The sequence below is a fragment of the Oreochromis niloticus genome, linkage group LG2 (genome assembly GCF_001858045.2).
Source record: "Oreochromis niloticus isolate F11D_XX linkage group LG2, O_niloticus_UMD_NMBU, whole genome shotgun sequence".
In the NCBI taxonomy this organism is placed as follows: Eukaryota; Metazoa; Chordata; class Actinopteri; order Cichliformes; family Cichlidae; genus Oreochromis; species Oreochromis niloticus.
Genome location: NC_031966.2, coordinates 20,300,440 through 20,319,252, shown reverse-complemented (window position 1 = coordinate 20,319,252; position 18,813 = coordinate 20,300,440). Strand labels below are relative to the sequence as shown.

General features: G+C 40.1%; 1 protein-coding gene and 1 long non-coding RNA gene across 2 annotated transcripts; one reads left to right on the top strand and one right to left on the bottom strand.

Moving 5' to 3' along the window:
• The first annotated feature begins 121 nt into the window (after window positions 1-121).
• LOC112848147 (uncharacterized) lies at window positions 122-4,027 on the top strand. The gene is made up of 2 exons (XR_003222095.1): window positions 122-869; window positions 2,968-4,027. It is a non-coding gene; the product is annotated as an uncharacterized LOC112848147 (long non-coding RNA).
• atl3 (atlastin 3) lies at window positions 3,372-17,272 on the bottom strand. Its single transcript, XM_003444747.5, has 14 exons — window positions 17,112-17,272; window positions 14,512-14,735; window positions 13,786-13,920; window positions 12,475-12,579; window positions 12,340-12,390; window positions 11,940-11,996; window positions 11,761-11,853; window positions 11,471-11,609; window positions 11,239-11,366; window positions 10,249-10,305; window positions 10,078-10,149; window positions 9,714-9,905; window positions 9,348-9,587; window positions 3,372-5,167 (listed from the first exon to the last, which is right to left on the bottom strand). Exons 2-14 carry the CDS (start codon window positions 14,713-14,715, stop codon window positions 5,105-5,107), a joined length of 1,536 nt encoding a protein of 511 aa, XP_003444795.1. The 5' UTR covers window positions 14,716-14,735; window positions 17,112-17,272; the 3' UTR covers window positions 3,372-5,104.
• Between the last annotated feature and the right edge of the window lie 1,541 nt (window positions 17,273-18,813).

Genomic DNA, 18,813 nt, shown 5'->3' with positions numbered 1-18,813 from the left:
AGTCCGGCTGTTGTGCTTACTGGTCATTAACAAACATGACGATAACACAGAGAGGGCCTCGAATCTAATCCACGCAAAATGAAACCAGGCACTAACCAGGCACTAAGTGGCTGGTTTAATTTTCAACTCATTTTTAAATATATAATATTTTTTTAAATATATAATATGTATCGTTTCACAATTTTCCCATTGCCATCTGATGTATGTATATTTCATTAGGGTGGTGGCGGCAAGTGTACGTGAACAAATCAAACATACCAAACCGATAACAGAGTGCATTATGGGAATATGTGTTTTTCTTAGAATGTGGAAAAACCTACAAATCTTGGCTAGTGAGGCCTATTTAACCTTCAGTGGCACTTTATGGTGAGTAAAAATAGCACGACTGCAGCGTTTATTCCAGTTGCCATTTTTAACTGCCCTTTAAAAGCCGTGATAATTATTACATAAACCGCGTGAGGGGTGTTTGATAGGTGAGACCAGTCTGTCGCTGTTAATGACCAACATTCATCTCCCAGCCGGACGCGGAGCGGGTTTCCAGAGTGGGAGGAAAATCTTCATCATCCATCCTCTCTCTTCTCCTCTCCCCTGCCCTCCCCTCCTTGCGGTTTTTGTTGAACTCACTTCCAAATATGGAAGCGAACGGTGAGCGGCGGCGGCGGTTAGTGCACGCGCCTCGCTCACAGTTTGAGGGAGGGGCCAGGCTGCGACGCTCATCACCATATAAGGAAACAAGGGACCCGAAATTCGCTGTAGCGGAGTTTTTGTACGGACGGCGTCGGCACGCAGTTAGGGAGAGAGGAGAGGATAAGGGGCAGATGTTCAGGCAGAACGAAGCCAGCGTGGAACATGAGTGACGAGAATGACACGTGAGGCGGATAGCAGAGTCCGTGCATGTATACAGGGTGTGAAATGAGGCTAAAATTTCAGTTCGTGCACGCAGACTTATGCGTAATATGGGTCGAGTTACGGCGATGCTATGTAAACACACTGCTTGCAAAATGACCTACATTCATTACGCGGAATAAAAACAAAGATGGTGTCATGGCCTTTCATTCATTGTTAAAAAAAAGAACAACACTATATATACATTAAAGACTACAAGAGAGGGCAGCAAAGAGGTGGACAGTGTTTCCTTTATCACTGTGGATCTAAGTCATTAAAATGAAACAAATGTCAACAAAGCTGTCCTTTCTTATGGCTTGTATACACCCCGAGTTCCCTCACTGGTGGGTTAATGCTTTCTATTAATATATAAAAGAAGTAAGGCTTTCACTTAAAGAGGACTATATTGCTTATAATTTTAGGCATCTCATTTACTACCAGCTGGGAATGGTTCCAGGAGGAAAATTTGATATATTTTAAATACAACATAATTATTCTCATGTGATGTTAAAGTGCTACAGAAATGCGTGGCCATTAGTGGAATATCTTTCCCTTTATGTGGGGAGTAAAACTCTTGAAAGGATTAAGAATTTTTATCTTATCTGCAAGTAAAACTTATTATAAGATCCCTGCTTTCTAAGGGCCTAGACCAGGGATGTCAAACTCATTTTATAAACTCATTATGGGCCACATTTCAAGTGGGCCAGACCATCTAAACTCCCCTTTCTGTCAGTGTAAAGAATTTTAACTACACATTAGAGTGCTGTTTCTAGTAGTAAGTTCAAATTAATGAAATAAATCTGCCAGTGGGAGTCTTTGGACTTAATTTGTAAGAAATAAATGGGTAAAATTACAGAAAAAAACTGTTGTCTCATTGCCTAGACTGTCCTGTAATAATACAAATTCGGGTACAAGTTAATCTTGGTTTTATCTGCCCATGTGTTGGCAAAGTCTAATCTGGTACATTGTTCCAAAGCCTCTGCATTTCCATTCATCAAGGTGTGGCTTGAATTTAGACCTTGACAATGATACACTTACCTGCTTGAGAGTGTTCCTGACTTGGTTTGATGGTGTGAAGGTGTTTTTCTGAAGCATGGAAACAATTCTGTCATCATGCACTTAAATTTTCTTGTGTGGTCTTTCCAGCCTCCTTCACCTGTACTGACATCTCCTTAGTCCCCATATTTAAAATTAAAGCCAAAGCTGTAAAATATAAATTTCACACACTGAATCAGGTTCACACATTGTTTGCTTCATTTGTGATGAAATAAGAGGGACCAGGTCTCACCTGGCCATGAAAATAATTGTCAGTCAACTGTCCAATTAATTTTTATCCTCAAATTTGGGGAAACAGGGGACTGTGTATAAAAAGTGTTGTAATTTCTAACCAGTTAATGCAACACTTCAGATAAATATCCTGAATTAAAGTCTAAAATCCAATCCTATATTGATTGATTTTAAATCAATCAATATCAACATCTGTGGGGTACAGAGGGAAAGCTATAAAAAATACAGTTAGTTTGTTGGACAAAGATGCAACACAGATTAATGGAGACAGCTACAATAACTCATACAGTAGCCTACAATTTATTATTGTTCATATTGTAGCTACATACCTACCGCATAGTACCCACTTTGTATTACTAGTACATATACTTTACATGTTACATGACATACTGTATTGACTCATTGTTTATGTGCATTACTCATTCATTGGACTGAATATTACATAATGTAAACTGCTTGATTATTTGTACTGTAAACACACATGTATCCTGTCATATTACACTTTCTCTTTATCAGTGTTTTGCTCATTTGTGCAATAATCTGTGTTTGTAAGACCTACATTCACTTGAGTACTGCTTGCACTATGTAGTTTTATGAACAGCATTTTGCTTGGCTCTCGTTGCACGATGACAACAGAGTTTAATGTGATTTGATCTAATCCAATATCATTCAAAAATTCAAACGCAATCTGTGGCAATCAATTCTTTGGCTGCGCAGTTACATCAAATGCAATGGTGATGTAAGAGCTTTGCATAAGTAGTATTTTTGTAACTGTGCTGATTTGCTTATTCACAGAGGTAAGCCTGCTGGTGGAAACAGCAGAGAAATGAACAGACCAGAAACGCTGGATCAACAGTTTGAGGCTCCTGTTTATTCTCTATAAAACAGCACTTCTCAAGTTAAAGCCACCATATACCTGCAAGAGATGACTGCATTAGCTGGGGCTGCAGTGTTGCATGCATTTGCTCGCCTTTGGAACAAGCTGTGTACAAAAAGCACCAAAGAGGAGGGGAAGTGCAATAATAACTGCTTTTTTTAAAAACAATTTAAACAGTTCCCTCCTCTCGTGGAAAGAGACAGAAATGGAAAGTGCAAAATGATGGTCAAAAATCACAAATATTCAATATCATATTCAATTTGGGAATTTTTGGCCCTTTACTATGTGGATTTGTATCATTAAGAGTAATATGGAATCACTGTGAGAATAAAGCATCATTGTACAGCTTTTTGGGTTGTTTTTTTTTTTTTTTAGTATTAGTTATTAAAGTGCATACTGCTGCATAGTTACAGGAGCCATCTTCACGTTATCATGCACATTACATATTTAGAGATGTAGGGCATAGCTACAAATAATCATCGTCCTTTAATCCACTACCTGATTTACTCTGAGCTGGCCGGAGCAGCGCCTGCTTGGCCCCACAAAAACAAACTAAAATACAATAAATCCACTGAGTGGTCCAGCTTTTTATTCCTCAGTATAACTTGTTGATTTGCTAAAGATTAAATGGTTAACTGGCTGCATGCAAACAAGGATGTAAGAATCAAGTTAGCCCATATTGATTATTTTTCTTTCGCAGTAAAAGTCTGTCATTTGAAACGGTAGTTTTGAGCTGAACCGGGAGGCAGATAAATCCAAGTTTTACCTCACACAACTTAACAAATGTTTAAATTGGTTTTTTTTTATAGAACAAATTAATGCGAAGCAGTTTAAATATCCACTTTAGTTACAGCTATTTTAAAAGTGGGGCTTTTGAATAGGGTGGGGTGTCACCATGTTATCTCTGCTGACAGTATAGACCATTACCCGTCACTTAAAACATCACAAGATCATTTGAGGGGAAAGCATAACTAACAATGCCATATGTTACATGATTATAATCTCCACGTCCAAGTGTTGCAGCCCTCTGAAAAATGAAACACTTGTACAAAAATTCAGGATAACAGCTGTGCTACAATTTTCTGCTCATTTCTCCTGTTTTTTTTGTTCTATGCAAACATTTTGCTTGTCATTAGTTTCACGTATGTCTTAAATTAATTTACTAGCATGTTTAAATGTCTTTAAAGAGACAATCCTGTATCCTATCCCATGCTTTGGACTGTATTATCGCTTAAACTCACTGATTTTTGACATCATTACAATTTTACATTAGCGCTGACTCTTAACATAATTAAAGCAGTTTATTTGGTCAATCAACACTTATCAGCATTCTAATACTGTCTTTCCTTTGGAATTTTTTATGGAGTGTATATTCCATGTGGTCTATCATTTAGTACTCGGATAAACAAAGGATGGCATATTTCCATAAAAGAACAAACAAGTGAATCTCACATTACATACAGGCTCCATGCTGTGCTGTGTAGAGCAAAAAACTGTGTTTATTCTCCCCTCAAAGAAGTGCCATTCAGCCTCCCAAGAAATGCTAGTTTATATTAAAATATGAAGCCAATCTACAAACAAGCTGGAATGTTTTAAAGTCAATGAGCGAAAACAAAGAAAACCTCACAGAAACCTGAATAAATGTATACGCTTTAAAGCTAGCATTTTAGGAAACTATTTAAAGATACACCGCAGAAACCCTGTCTGAGCAACATACGGCCAATGCAGATGCATTAAGCTTGAAGTAGAAAATAAAAGTGTTTTTAGGTTTAAGGTAAACATTGACTTGTCTATTAAGACCAATTGTAAACTTGTAAAGTGATGGCAGTGTCAATTTAAGACATAAAATACAGTTTACGTCCCTGCCTCAGAGAATAACAGAACCTTTGACAGGCAGAATATTATGCATAATAGAGATGCTGGTGAAGTGGCATCATCTTGCTACCCCGTGTCAGTGTTGTTGAGCTTGGGTGGCATGATAAGGCTTTGGGTGCTGACTGTGTGCTTGCTGTGGGTGCCGTTTGCATTGGATTATGAAGAGAGCGTGGAGGTCTTTTAACGGGTTTTCTTGTGGTCCACCATGCTTGTCCCTCTCGACTTGTTCAGCATCACAGTGGCCTGAAAGGAGAAAGAACAGGAGAGAGAGAGCTGATGCGAGTGTTTGGAGTGTTCACTGACTTCAGTTCTGGTTGCTGTATCCATCACTGTTTTAAAACTCTGCCAGCGATGGCACGCTCGAGGAACTTGTAAGGAAAGTGAACTCAAGATTCGAGAATGGACTTCAGACAGCCTCTGAGGGCTGGAACACTTTCATTTTCTGTTTCAGTCCTTTTTCATGTTGGACACATACATCATACATTTTTATTTTTATGTGTTCTTAATAATCACCATTTATCAGCAACAAATTTTTGTGAAAGCATTACAATAATCCACAAAGAGCACCATCAAACTGGCCTTCAGTAGCTCATTGTTGAGGCTTCGCGGGTCACACATTTACTGCATGGTCATGGTTCAGTCTCACCTCTCTTATCAGCTCCGTTACAAGAAGTAACAGTCGAGCCACTTTCAGAAAACAAGCCCTGATAACTCTGCTGTATGTAGGCCATCAAGCTCCAACACAGTCTGCAAATAACTGGTGAAAACTGGCATGTGTTATACAGTTGGACCACAATGTGATAACAAATATACTCCTTCAGCTTCAGCTGCTCGTCAGATGGCTCAGCAGTTTCAGACATGCCCGCCCCACACAGCAGCTCAGTGTTGGACTGCTCCAAGATGAGCTCTATAGACTCTATCGGCTCAGGCCCAGCCATACCTAAACACACAGACAAACTGACCGTGTACACTTATATAAACAAACATGCAGGCCAATCATTCACACACACACCCACACACCGGTGACACAATGACACATACGCAACCCCCCCTCTAAAGTGCGGGCGAGCGGATGCACCCCCTGAAACAACATCCCACCCCTACACCGGGTAGGGTGCAGGAAACAGGGGTGTAGCACCCCCTGTCCACTCCCCTCCCCCATTGGTGTCCCCAGTGTTAGACTTTCTGACATTCATGTCCACGTCATACTGGTCAGCTGTGGTAAAGGCGTGAACGCAACGCTGTCCATATACTAGTAGATCTAACTCACCTATGGCCATGAGGGTAGGGACGGAAAGAATGAGATCACAGATATGAGCAGCGGAAATTAGCTTCCTCTGGAGCATGGGTGTCAACATAAGGCCTGGGGGCCAGAATTGGGCAGGCAAAGACTCATATCTGGCCCACTGATGGCTTTGAAACAACTATAGGATAGCATTAATTTATATAAATTTCGCAGCTTTTCCAACTGATAAGGGATCTGCCCCCCTCTCTGGGCAGAGAGCTACCAGAACTTTTGTAATTTTACAGATTACATGTGTACATATAGTTACACATGTAATCTGTAAATATACATTTTTATTTATTCACACTGACAGATTACTTTCATTTACTGCAGCAGCAATTCTTTACCATTAAAAAAAAACTGTGATGTGCTGCTGAAAATGCACTTCTTTTTCTTATATTAAATAGGATTAAATGTCTTTACACTAATAGAAAAGGAGTTTTGCTGGTCTGTCCCACTTCATATCAAAATGGGCTGTATGCAACCCACGATAAAATGAGTTTTGACATCCCTGCTCTGAAGGGTGTCTGGGTTCTGCTTTAGAGATGAGCAGCTCAGTCAGAGCAGAGCTGCTACTCCTACACAGCAGGTTGAGGTGGTTCGGGTATCTGACTAGGATGCCCCCCAGGTGAGGTATTCTGAAAGGAGACCATGTAGCTGACTCAGGATAACCTAAAAAACAATTATGTCTCTTGGCTTGAAGTCCCTCAGAAGAGCCACAGGCTAGAGTCCAGTGGGCTGGATATCCACTTCATGCTGCCACCAGCCAGGTGAATGAAGGCAAGAAAATGGGAAGCGTTTAAACTTCTCCTCTCACAATTCCTGCCTGGTGAACAACCAAAGCCAACGATGTTAATGTCTTCGTGGAGAAACCAGAAAACACATGCAGCTATCTCCATAGGTCAGTCACATTTGTGTGCAGTTTGTATCAAATACAAACAATTTTGCTTTCTCACGTGGTTAAAAATAAGAAATAGACATTTTTTTTGCAATTTATCAGCCTTGAGTTAGAAATGTGACTATAATATTTAACCACGGGAGAGGTTTAGAGGGCAAGGGGAAAAAAATCACAGCTTTTTGGTGATTATCAACTAATGAAGCAGAGTCGTTTATACACTCAGTTTAACAACTTGAGGCTGTCAGCTTTCTAGCAGCTCACATAATTACCCTGTGATTTTCATGTAGTCACACCTGTGAGGTCCCATATTCTTTTTTAAGGAATTTATCATTTTTGTACAAAAATGATGCCTGATGATTCTGATTCTATGTCATTTTTTAAATACACTGTCTGAATGTTTTTCCTTTCTTCACCACCTCCTTTATGAGAGTGGACAGTAGGGGTGGTTTTTGATTATCGATTTTCCGATTAAAATCAATTCTAGCTTGAATAACGTGATATCGATTTATTTTTAGGTCTGTACACGGACACGCCGTTGGGGCTGAAAGCCGACAGCTTACAGATTCTGATGCGTTGGCGGGTCCGCACTTTGTGTTTACCACTTTTTTTGCGCTAGATTCTGAAGCTGCACGTTTTATCTCTCTCCAACCAAAATTGATTGAACCAGCAGCAAAAGAAGACCCAAACTAAGCTCCACATTTCGCTTCACATAAAGATCGTCATGAATTCCCTCTTACTTTTGCTGTTTTGCTTCCATCATGATAAAAATCACACTTCCTGCAGAGCTCTCTCTCTCTCTCTCAGTGTACTTCAAGAACAGTTCTAAAAATCAATGCTTTCTTCATTATTCACTTGCTTATTACGCACCAGTCTACTGTTGTTTACAGCACAGTCGCTGTTTTTTTTTTTTAAATTTAAATGACTTCCAACAAGAAAGCCTAATTTCTGCTGTTCAATACTGAAGAAACTTTTTAAAATTATGCGAAATTGCAAAATGCTTAGCTGAGTCTCTAATTAAACATCTGCAAACCTTTGCTCTGCTTCACTTCAAGCAGCATCAGGTAATGTTTGTCTGTTGATTCATGGTTTTCTTCCGTTTTTTGTTCTACTGCCGAATATTTTTTAAGGTGGTTATCTGCTATAAAAAGCCAGGCCAGGAAAATCTCCTTCATGTTCTTCAGTGTTTTATGCTCAGTTACTTTGACACAAACACAAACATCTGCTGTAATGCTTACACCTCTGATGAAGTCTCACAGGTGCCAGCTTTCTTTTTACAGATATAAAAATATGGATATGTACTGATAAATGATCAGAATTATAATATTTCTGACTGTCTGAGGCAAAATTTCCCAGATTCAAATCAAATCGAATCAAATCAAATCAAATCAAATCAAATCGTGGATTGAATCTAATTGGGACCTTGTGAATCTGAATCAAATCGATTCTAGAAATCAGTGACGAATCCCAGCCCTAGTGGACAGCCGACTTGCTGCAGCACTTTTAAACAGCTGCATAACTGCCTGATGATTCTGATTCTATGTCATTAACCAACATGAAACACACAGCATCGCTTTAGCCTAACAAGCAAAGAGACCTCCGGTTTAATCCCAGAAGAAGACATAAATCCCCTTTGGGGTTGTGTCAGGAAGTTTCTCCAGCATAAAAACCTGACAAATCAAAAATGCAGCGCTACCCGTACAGACCCCCTTGTTAATAAGCAAGCAGCTGAAAGTAACTTCTACTTTTACAGGCATTTCAAACTTTCAGATTTCACGTTACCAACACTTTTCAAGATCAGCTTAGTGAGTGAGGTCCACTTAGTGTCCTCGTTGCTGAAGTTTTTCAAGTTAACTCTGAAAAGGTTTGACCGCACTTTATCTAGGCTCAGGAAAACTCCTCGGGCACAACTGCTTTAACCAGTTTGTAAACTTTCCCCAGATCCCTATCACACTCATACTGTCAGTGAAGGATTTAAACTTAACATAGGACAAAGCTATCTGCTCAGACACTTAAACCTCTTTACTAACACTAAAGTAATAATTCACACTATTCAAATGTGTTGTATAAGCCGATTTTATTAGAGAACCAGACTTTTTATTTTTAATCCTGTGATTGGTGGTTTTGTTGCTCTCTACAACACCAAGTGCTCCCTCTAGTGGCTGTAACTGGTGCATTACACTAAAACAGAATCCAGCAATGAGAGCTTTGAGACACAAATGCCTCTCTTCCTTTATTCTCACCTGCTCCAGAACGACGCCAGCAGCCTGGTCGATGGCTCCTCCCACATTTCGGTACCGACCCGAGTAGCGGATAAAGGCCCACGTCAGCATGGCCACCATGACCGCACCAAGAGTGCAGTCACACAACATGGCGAAGGTGGACAGGCCGATAAAAAGAAGCAAGCCAGAGAGCACGTAGAGGAGGCACACCAGGACAAAGAGCACAGCAGGAGTTCGGAAGGCGCTGAAGAGGTTTTTGGACTTTGAAAACAAAGAGAAAGAGCAAGTGATTAGGAACAAAACTGAAATTAAATCATGTGTGCCCATGTTCATTAATTGATTTTTATACTTAGATAATAAAAGAGGGTAAAACAAACCACTCTTTACCTCGTTGTGCTTCAGGTATGACTCCCACATTTCCAATAGCTCCTTTTCCAGTTTCTCCTGGTAACGGTTACAAAACTCCTGTCCGCCCATCTTCTTGGTGGATGCAAAGACATGAAGAGCCTCCCGGATGAAAAACTGATGTTTCTCTTCCAGGGACTCTGGAGAAACATAAGGCAGGTCTCCTCCACAGACCTTAGTAAAAGCACAGAATCATAGAGAGGGAGGGTGTTTCAAATTCAACATTACAGCCGATAAATGTAACCCCCTTTACTCTGTAGATTACTGAGGCACCAAGCACTTTAAGGTAGTGACTAATGGGAATGATAAAAATCAGGGATCACCACAGAGATTAACATGAACTCACCTTCTCCATGTTCCTGTAATACTGGTCTTTGGCTGACGCCACAGCTGCCAAGTTATTGGCCTCTGCTGTGGCCTGGTGAGACAGACACACACATGGTAAAGATGATAAAGAGTGACCTACTCAAGAGCAAAACTAAGTGCCTGGTCAAACTGGCATAAACAGTATACGTACCATGAGCATAGTCTTTGGCTGCGGTAGGCCTTCTCCCTGATAAATCTTGATATAAACCTGGTGACACAAAACAGAAAGAACTGTTCAGACACAGATTTGGAGAACTCTGGGTAGAGAAATCCAAGACAGCAGCTGTCTAGAGAGACAATCATCTACTTTGTAACAGCTTAACCAGGACCCATATAATCCAATCACACACACATCTGTTCCACAGATACCGGCAAGATGGAGGTACACTTTTTTTTCTTAACATAATATAACCATAACTTGAAATAAATTAGACCTTTCTTTGTGCCTGTGAGATGAGCCACAGATGCTGACCGTGTTGGTGTAAATGTAACATACAAGGAAAAAGTTTAATAAAACTTAATTTGAGCTTTTTTTAAATATCCTGGTGGCTCTTGAAATCACAATTATGGCTTTCTCCCCTCAGTGGGGACAGGCTCCAGCACCCTCCGCAACCCTGAACTGGGTAACTGGAATAAGATGGGTTGGCGGATTTCCTTACTACTTACTTCCTTACATACTTGATCTTGGTAGCTTGAAACCTGCCCAGAGCCATTGTTGAGATTCCTGCTAACTGGCAAGACATGTTTCTATTTCTACAACTGCAAAGCAGAAGGAAAGTTTCTAGAAGTAGATGAGTTGTTTGAACCGTAAAATCATAGACTAATATTTAGTTACAAAAAACATGAGGATTTTGTGCCTTTTCACTGTGATCTATAAACAGTAATAGACACAGGATGGCAGTAGACTCAAAACATCTGGCAAATTTTAAAGGAAGTGGGCTAAGGCATGTTTTCCATTGCCCCCCCCCCATTGTTTCTTTTTTAAACCCTGTCTCTAGCTCAGGTGAACAGCTTCAAAATGAGCTTCTTTATACTCAGAGAAAGAGAAAACTTCAGAGCAGGTAAAGTAAAGCAAATGTTTAACATTTCTAGCCAATGAACTAAAAGAAAAAGGCCTGTAAATATCTGATTGTGATCTCACCTTGAAAAACTCGAGCAGGCCGCTGCATGTGACTTTGTTTCCATTTATTTCTTTCTCCACCAGACGGTCTGGATGCAGCAGTTTGGGAATCAAAATCTTCAGCTGGTCTCTGAACTCAGGACCCACATCTGACAATAAATAACAATAAATTAAAAACAAAAATCTAAACTCAGGAGTGCACTCTGCTGAAGGCCATCCAACTAAAAATATCACAAAAACCTGAGGACCTTACCACAGAGCTGTCCCTTAAAGGCAGGACTGGTGGCAACTTTTAAACCAGGGTGAGGTAAGAGGAAGCAGGATATGTTGGTGAAGCATGAACGAATGTGCTCCCTGACTGTTTGCAGCTCCTCGTGTTGAGCCTCCTTAACCTAAAAAAAAAACAAAAAACAACCAACCAAGCAAACAAATAAAAAACAAACAAGCACTGCTGAAACTCATCATTTCAGATCAGTTACATAAAAATTCACAGCCACAGTGCATTTATGATACTCTGCCAAATCATCAACACGTGGCTGGTACCTGTAACCGTTTATCCAGGAATTGATTCCCGCCTTGGAACCCATAGCTGTACTCGTAGGGAAAGCTCCAGTCCCTGATCAGAAACATCAAAGACTGCAGGAGGAGAGAGAACGTGTTAGAGAACAAGAGAACAAAAAAAACAAAAAACACAGATCACTGACTGTCTTTGTTTCTGATACCTGAAAGGGCTTCTGAAAGATCTCATCCATGGCGAGACGACCATACTCGGTGAACAGCTACAAGGAGAAAGAGGAGGAGGCGACGCCCATAATGGAAAATTAACAGTGAAATTCAAAAATGTGGCGCATGACTGATGTTAGGCAGTGAAATTACTTCTATCAGATGCAGAAAAACTTCAAGTATGAAATAAAACACATGAGCATAACAGAGTAGACCAAACAAAACTGTTTAAAAGTTGACTCCTTAAAGTAGCTGCTGTGAATGAATTAATACAATATCAGAGCCAGCACCACGTGGAAAGTATTATGTGTGAGAGTCTAAGTCTAAACATTAACTAGATTTAATCGTATGGAGCTTAAAATCTTTGGTGGGATTTTCCAAACACCAATCCAAACTGACCTGTAACTGCTGCAGGTCGTCCTCCTGGATGTTCTGTGAGAGATTGTAGATCTAAACAAGACAAAAACATGTTGGCACACTTTACAACAGTATCAAGAAAATACTGATTTAGTGATGCTCAGAGCAGATCGTCACCTGTATGGAGCTGGTCATAGTGCTGAGGGCAAAGATGGTGGCACAGTCCTTCACAGTGGACTGGTCGTCAAACGCTCCCTGAGTGTCCATCAACACCACAGCCACCTGCAGCAGCAGAGAGGGAGAAGATACGCCACATGGGGTAAATGTAGGAATCACGTGCTATGACATGTGCTCAGATTTCAGATTTTAGACTGCCTCCAGTTTCGCTCTGAAACCTCATCAAGCTCAGTGCAGTGGCATATGAAGCAGTTCTCCACCAGCTGCTGGTTCAGCTTGCAGCGGTTCAGAGAGCAGAACTACCATCGCAGTTCAACACAGTGGAGTTAGAGGGCATCTGACTGCAAGATAAGAGACTCTGCATGATATTGAGGACCTGGGCAGTGAGCCAGATAGAAGTGAAACATAGAATAAAAAGGTTTTGGACGAGCTAGTTAGCAGTAATAATAATTTACAAATAACACTGAGGGGATCTTTCACAGTAACCTGACCAAATATGGCGATGGTTGAGAAATTAGACATAAAAACATTTCTAAAACAGGTTTGAAATGCGTGTATTAATGAGTTACTGCATCTGAACCACCGTCCAACCTTGCTTTCATTCATTCAACTTTTATACTCATCTGTGATATGACTGAAATACTCTGACACCACACGCAGAAATGAGGAATGCAAGGAATCTAGAAACAAAACATGATTATACAGCTTACGGATGTCTGACCTCTAACCTTGAGGTCAAGGTCATCAAGGGTATAAAAGTCCATCTTAGAGAAGCAGAATTTCTTTAACGCAATTTTTTTTACATTAATAAAATGACAATAAGAAAGTCACCAGATTACCTGTTTTGACAGTTAGGGGGAAAAAAATCCTCCCAGAACAATTGCCTTCAGAAAAAGCAGCTAAAGACGCCTGTAGGCAGATGAACCGCTTGGTCTAAATTTAGAAGATTGCTTCTAAACTTTGCTGGAGGCTAACAGAAACCAGCTCATCTCTTTGTAGCAGTGACACTTGCAGCATGCAGGGATCTGTCCACTGCATTTATAAACCTTTGTTACTTAATCATCACTTTTTAATAATATAAAATACAAACCTACAAAATGTCGTTTATTCCTTTACAGCTAGAGTAATAAAGTAATAAGCACAGACTAAAGGTTAGAGGAAAGGCTGAGACCAGAAATTACTATGGCACTGAAAAACTAAAACAATGAATGAACATCAGCTCAATATTTCAATATGAATTCCATTAGTAAATCTGAGTGCTTACATGTTTACTCTCTTAAAACAAATAATCACACATAAATGTTAGAGTACCTCTTCACCATCGCTCTTTTGGACAAGGAAAACTTCGCTCCACAGCTGGATGCCTGATGTTTCTGGTTCTGACCCTCCTCTCCAAGAAAACCCGGTCAGAGGCTCGTTATCGTTACCCATCCATTTCTCCTCGTCCTAACACAGAAATGCAAACTTCACTTTTAAACCCCCATCACAGCAAAGCCGAGGCCTTCAGGTAAAGCTTCAGTGCTATTCACTCAGCCATACCCTGAATTATGAATGGAGATCCCAATTGTTTTGTATAATTTACATAACAAATAAGTACCCAGTGGAGTGTAAAGTGTTCAGTGACTGAAAGATGTCATAATAGTCATGTTGTGAGGCCAGATGGTGGCACTATGGTAAAAGTAATGAATAAAAGTAATGAAATTAAGAGAGGGCATTCACAGACTCTACTCCTTAGTGGTCATGGCAAAATTCTCATTTACTCCTAGTCAGTAAACTAGTTAGTTCACATGTTAGAGCAGGGAGGGGCACATCTGTCCTCATGCAATCCACACACCAGGACTAATTCTACAGGTTATCACACCTTTAGGACAAAAATCTATCTCTAGCACCCTGCTCTGAAGCTTAGCTTCACACAATGAGAGTCCAGCATCTGATACTGTAAGTGCACTTCAGCTGATCTCTGAAGTGCACTTTAGCTGATCTTACAGAGATATGATGATGAGACACGCTGAAGGATCAGGTTACAGCACGTCTCACCTGTCTGTGCATGTATCGAAGCATGAAGTCGAGCAGAAAGCTCTTCCCCTTCCTGAAGGCTCCGGCCACTGACACCACCACCACGCGTTTGTCTCGGACCTTGGGGTTCAGCAGGATCTGACTCAAAGCATTGAGCTCCAAGGTGAAAGAGTGATCGTCCTTACACACATTGACAATCTGAACTGGGCCTGGTTCGCTCCCCATTATTCTTGATGTTCTGGTCCCTGTGCGAGATCACAAACAAAGAAACACCAAAACAAAATCAACACTAATTATGAATTTTTATAATTGAATGTTTTTCTTTTTTTCTTGAAAAAAAGAAAAAACAAGCATATACTATGCCATTCTTGAACAGTAAATCAGAGCAAAACTCATGAAGCAACAGATGAAATTCACCTACTAACACACTGCCACATGCAATATGGCACGATATACTCCAATATGTTGGGCAATAGATTGGTGCATCTTAGCTGAACATTATTATATAGCAACAATCATACTACTTGGAACATTAAATTGTTCTTAGTATTTCAGAAACTGCTGATGTACTCTGATTTTCCCACATAACCATCTGTAGGGTTTGCAGAAGATGATTTGAAAGATCTTCTGAAAAAGAGAAACTATTCAGTAAGCAGCAATGTGCTTGGTGAAGCTGGAGCAGAAAAACAAGACTGTCTGGAAATGACAGGAAGACATCAGTAATAAGCATTTGTTACGACAAAGGTATGCAGAAGAGCATCTATAAATTTGTCTTGTCGTCCTGCCATCACCCCAACCGGTTGCGGCAGATAAATAGGAAACAGGGGCTACAATTCACACTGGCTCAAGAATCTTGCCGGGGCTGATGATGAGTCTCAATTTCTGCAGCAAAATTTGGATGGAAGGATCAGAATTTGGCATAAACACCAATAAAGCACAGATCCATTATGATTTGAATTAACAGTTCTAGCTGGTGGCAGTGATGTAATGTTGTGGGGGATATCTTCTTGGCATAGTCTGCCCTCCTTAGGGCCAGCTGAGCACTGCTTAAATGCCACAGCCTTCCTGAGTGTTGTTGCTGACCATGCCCATCCCTTTATGACCACAGTGTATGCATCTTCTGATGGCCACCTCCAGCAGGATGATGCAGCATGTCACAATGCTCAAATAATCTCAAAGAAGTTTTCTGAATATGACAATGAGTCCATTATATTCAAATATTTGGCCTCCACACCATATTGAAGCCAACAGAGCACCTTTAGGATGAATCAGGAGATTCGCATTATGGCAGCGGACAAATCTGCAGTAACCGTGTGGTGCCATCATGTCAACATGGACCAAAATCTCTGAGGAATGTTTCGAGCATCTTGATATGCCACGAAGATTTAAGACAGCTCTGGGACCAAAAAGAAGGTCCAACTCAGTAATAAAGTGGTCAGTGAGGGTAGTAATAAACTGATTTTTATATTCTGGGCCTCTGTATGTTTTTGGTTTGTTTTTTAATCTTCTCCTTTTTGCCAGGAAAGTGGTTCAGTTGTCTTTACAAATAAATAATACCTAAACTGCATTAAAGCCTTTCAGCTCTTTGTTGCACTCGTTTTGTAGATTTTGCCCACAAAAACCTGATGTACTGAGTTACAAAATCAGCCAACATATTTGTGCAATGCTGATACAATCCTATGACATTTGTGCTAACAAACTAGAGAAGCTAACGAGAAAATATCGCCTATGTCTGCCTATCACCAGAGAAGAAATCATTCAAAAATTTGTTCAAGTTGGTCACAAGAAAACTATTAGGAAAGCTTCATTCATCATTAGCTGAATGTATGATGACAACAGACATCTCCAGCTTCACTAAGACTTCACTTATGCTTCCTGGGCTTGCTGACAGAAATCAGGCGTGCACTGGTCCCTCCATCAGGGACAATATCAGGCTCTGTGTGAAGCTGACGGAGGGCTCCTCTTATGGGTGTCACGCTGCTTTGCCTGAAGCATGCTTTCCCTGCTACCCCTGATGGTTTCAATACACTCCACTGTCGCTGATTTTGCAGGGTGGATGTCTTTTCCCGCGATGAGTAAGACAGGGAGGTGTCTGGATACAAGCTTATAATACCCAGAAAGCTGCCTGCTTTCGGTTAATGCTCACTACCTCAAAGGTGTGGCGGTGAGGAGCAGCATACCAACCATTTCTCTGCAGTGACTGTGTTCATAAGCCTTGATGCTACCAAGCAGAAAAAAATATGCATTTCAGACCAAATCTGCTTGCACTTTGCAATCTAAAAACGAGATAAACTAAGTGTACGAGACTGATCTGTTATGAAGCTACATGACATTAGCACTGAACTGACAGCTCTGCGAAGAGCACAGCTAACCCGAACTGTACTGACATCGACCTGAACTTCTCCGAAAAGCTAAATAACAAACTACAGCTCACAGTCACTGAGCTAACGTACAAGTTAACGGATGCAGCTAAATTCTTGTGTGGCTACAAGCTTTCAAACACCAGCAAAACGCTGACATACGTTACCGTTGTTAGCTAAAAAAAAGTGTTAAAACATCTAAAACTAGCTTTTAAAAACGCTTCTGCGCTCTTTAGCTCCTGTTTAGTGATTTAATGTTACCTTTGGTGTCTCCAAACAGCTTCGGCACAGTCTTCTGAGAGTCGCCAAACCAGAGAAACGTAACTTTTTACACTGGCATGAAAATAACCATTAGAACTTTTTTCCATCAACAAACTTCCACACACTTCCTGCCTCCAGCCTGCGAAATGCCACAAGGGAAATGTAGTTTTACAACAGGTTTCTCTGCCGGCGCTCCAGTATCTCTATGAACTACACGTCCCAACTAGCCAAATGTCTAACAGCTCTGGGAAATGTAGTTTTTACCGTCAAGTTACGAATACGGAACTACCAGACAGGTAATGTAAAACAGTCCCGGGTGTTTTGCGTTTATACAAATAATAGCCTAAGGATTTGCGCAGAGGAAACTGAACAGACACAGCAGGTTTGCAAAAGGGCTTTGTTTTGTTTTGTTTGGGTTGTTTTTCATTGTCACATATGTGTGTCTGCGTTAAGTAAGCCGTGGCTGTTGCGCCCTCTCCCGGTGCAGCCAATCACTGTCTATAAAGCCACCAGGTAAAACTCATCACACAGAGACACCCAAACATATCCAGCAGCATTTTAAAGCAAACCTGAAGCCGATAGACTCAGAAAATTAACATTTAAAGCTAACAAGATTATTATTTTTAAACAAACAGTCAAACTAACTAGAGAAGAAACAAAAAACAACCACAATGACATACAGATGGAAACGTTCCTTCCTCGTACCTGTAGTTACTTTGTTTTTTACTTGCCAAGCAGCCTACTGATTTATAATCACATTTGTATTTACTGGGCTCTTTTATTTTATTTCTCCTTTTTATTCTATTTATGGATTTTTTTTTAGCTATAAACCCATAACCCATTTGGGCTTTAAACAATGTAAAATGTGGACTAATAGACCCTTTATGTTATAATTTTCAGTTAAAAACAAATATTAAACCTTAAAGAAATTCGATTTGTACAGTTCAGGCATCAAAAGTGTTTCAGTCGTGGATGCTTGGTGCATCTCACTAATATCCCAGAACCTAAAAAAGTAGACAATTTAATTAGCATACTTCATTACTAAATACTTATTCAGTTTCCAATAAAACCTCATTTATATCAATTTAAGAAAATTTGGAATTCTACCTTTTCAAGAGTCACAACTCTTTGCTCAAATACAATCTTTTATATAATAATTCAAACTATTACAAAGGCAATAGTGGTAGTATTAGTGTTTTCTCAGGAAAAAAACTGATGGGATGTAATGGACTGAAAGTCAAGGATAAACGTAGTTTTTAAAAATTAAGGAACCTTTCATTTGTCCTCTTCTGGTAAATTGGGTAACACGGTTGCATTAGTTACAGTGACACATTCTATATAATCAGAAAAGTCAAGAAAAATGCAAATATGTCAAAGAGAACTGACCTTTGGTCTACCCATGATGTTCATGCCACTTCCTCTTTACCATGCCAGCTCACTGTTTTATCTCTTCCATTTCTAGGCTACATAAGTTTCGGTCACAGGATGGCACATATGTTGTGAGACATAACTTGCAGTTCATAATTACTGTTCTTTAAAATATGTTGATCTTGAAGATAGCTAAATAATTGTAAGCGTAAACAAAATATTGAAACAGTTATATACGACATGTAATTTGGTTATCAAGAAGTTGGGCCAAAAGATAAATGTCCTTTTTTGAGGAGTTGAAATAATATTTTGGAACAACTTTTTCAACAACTGG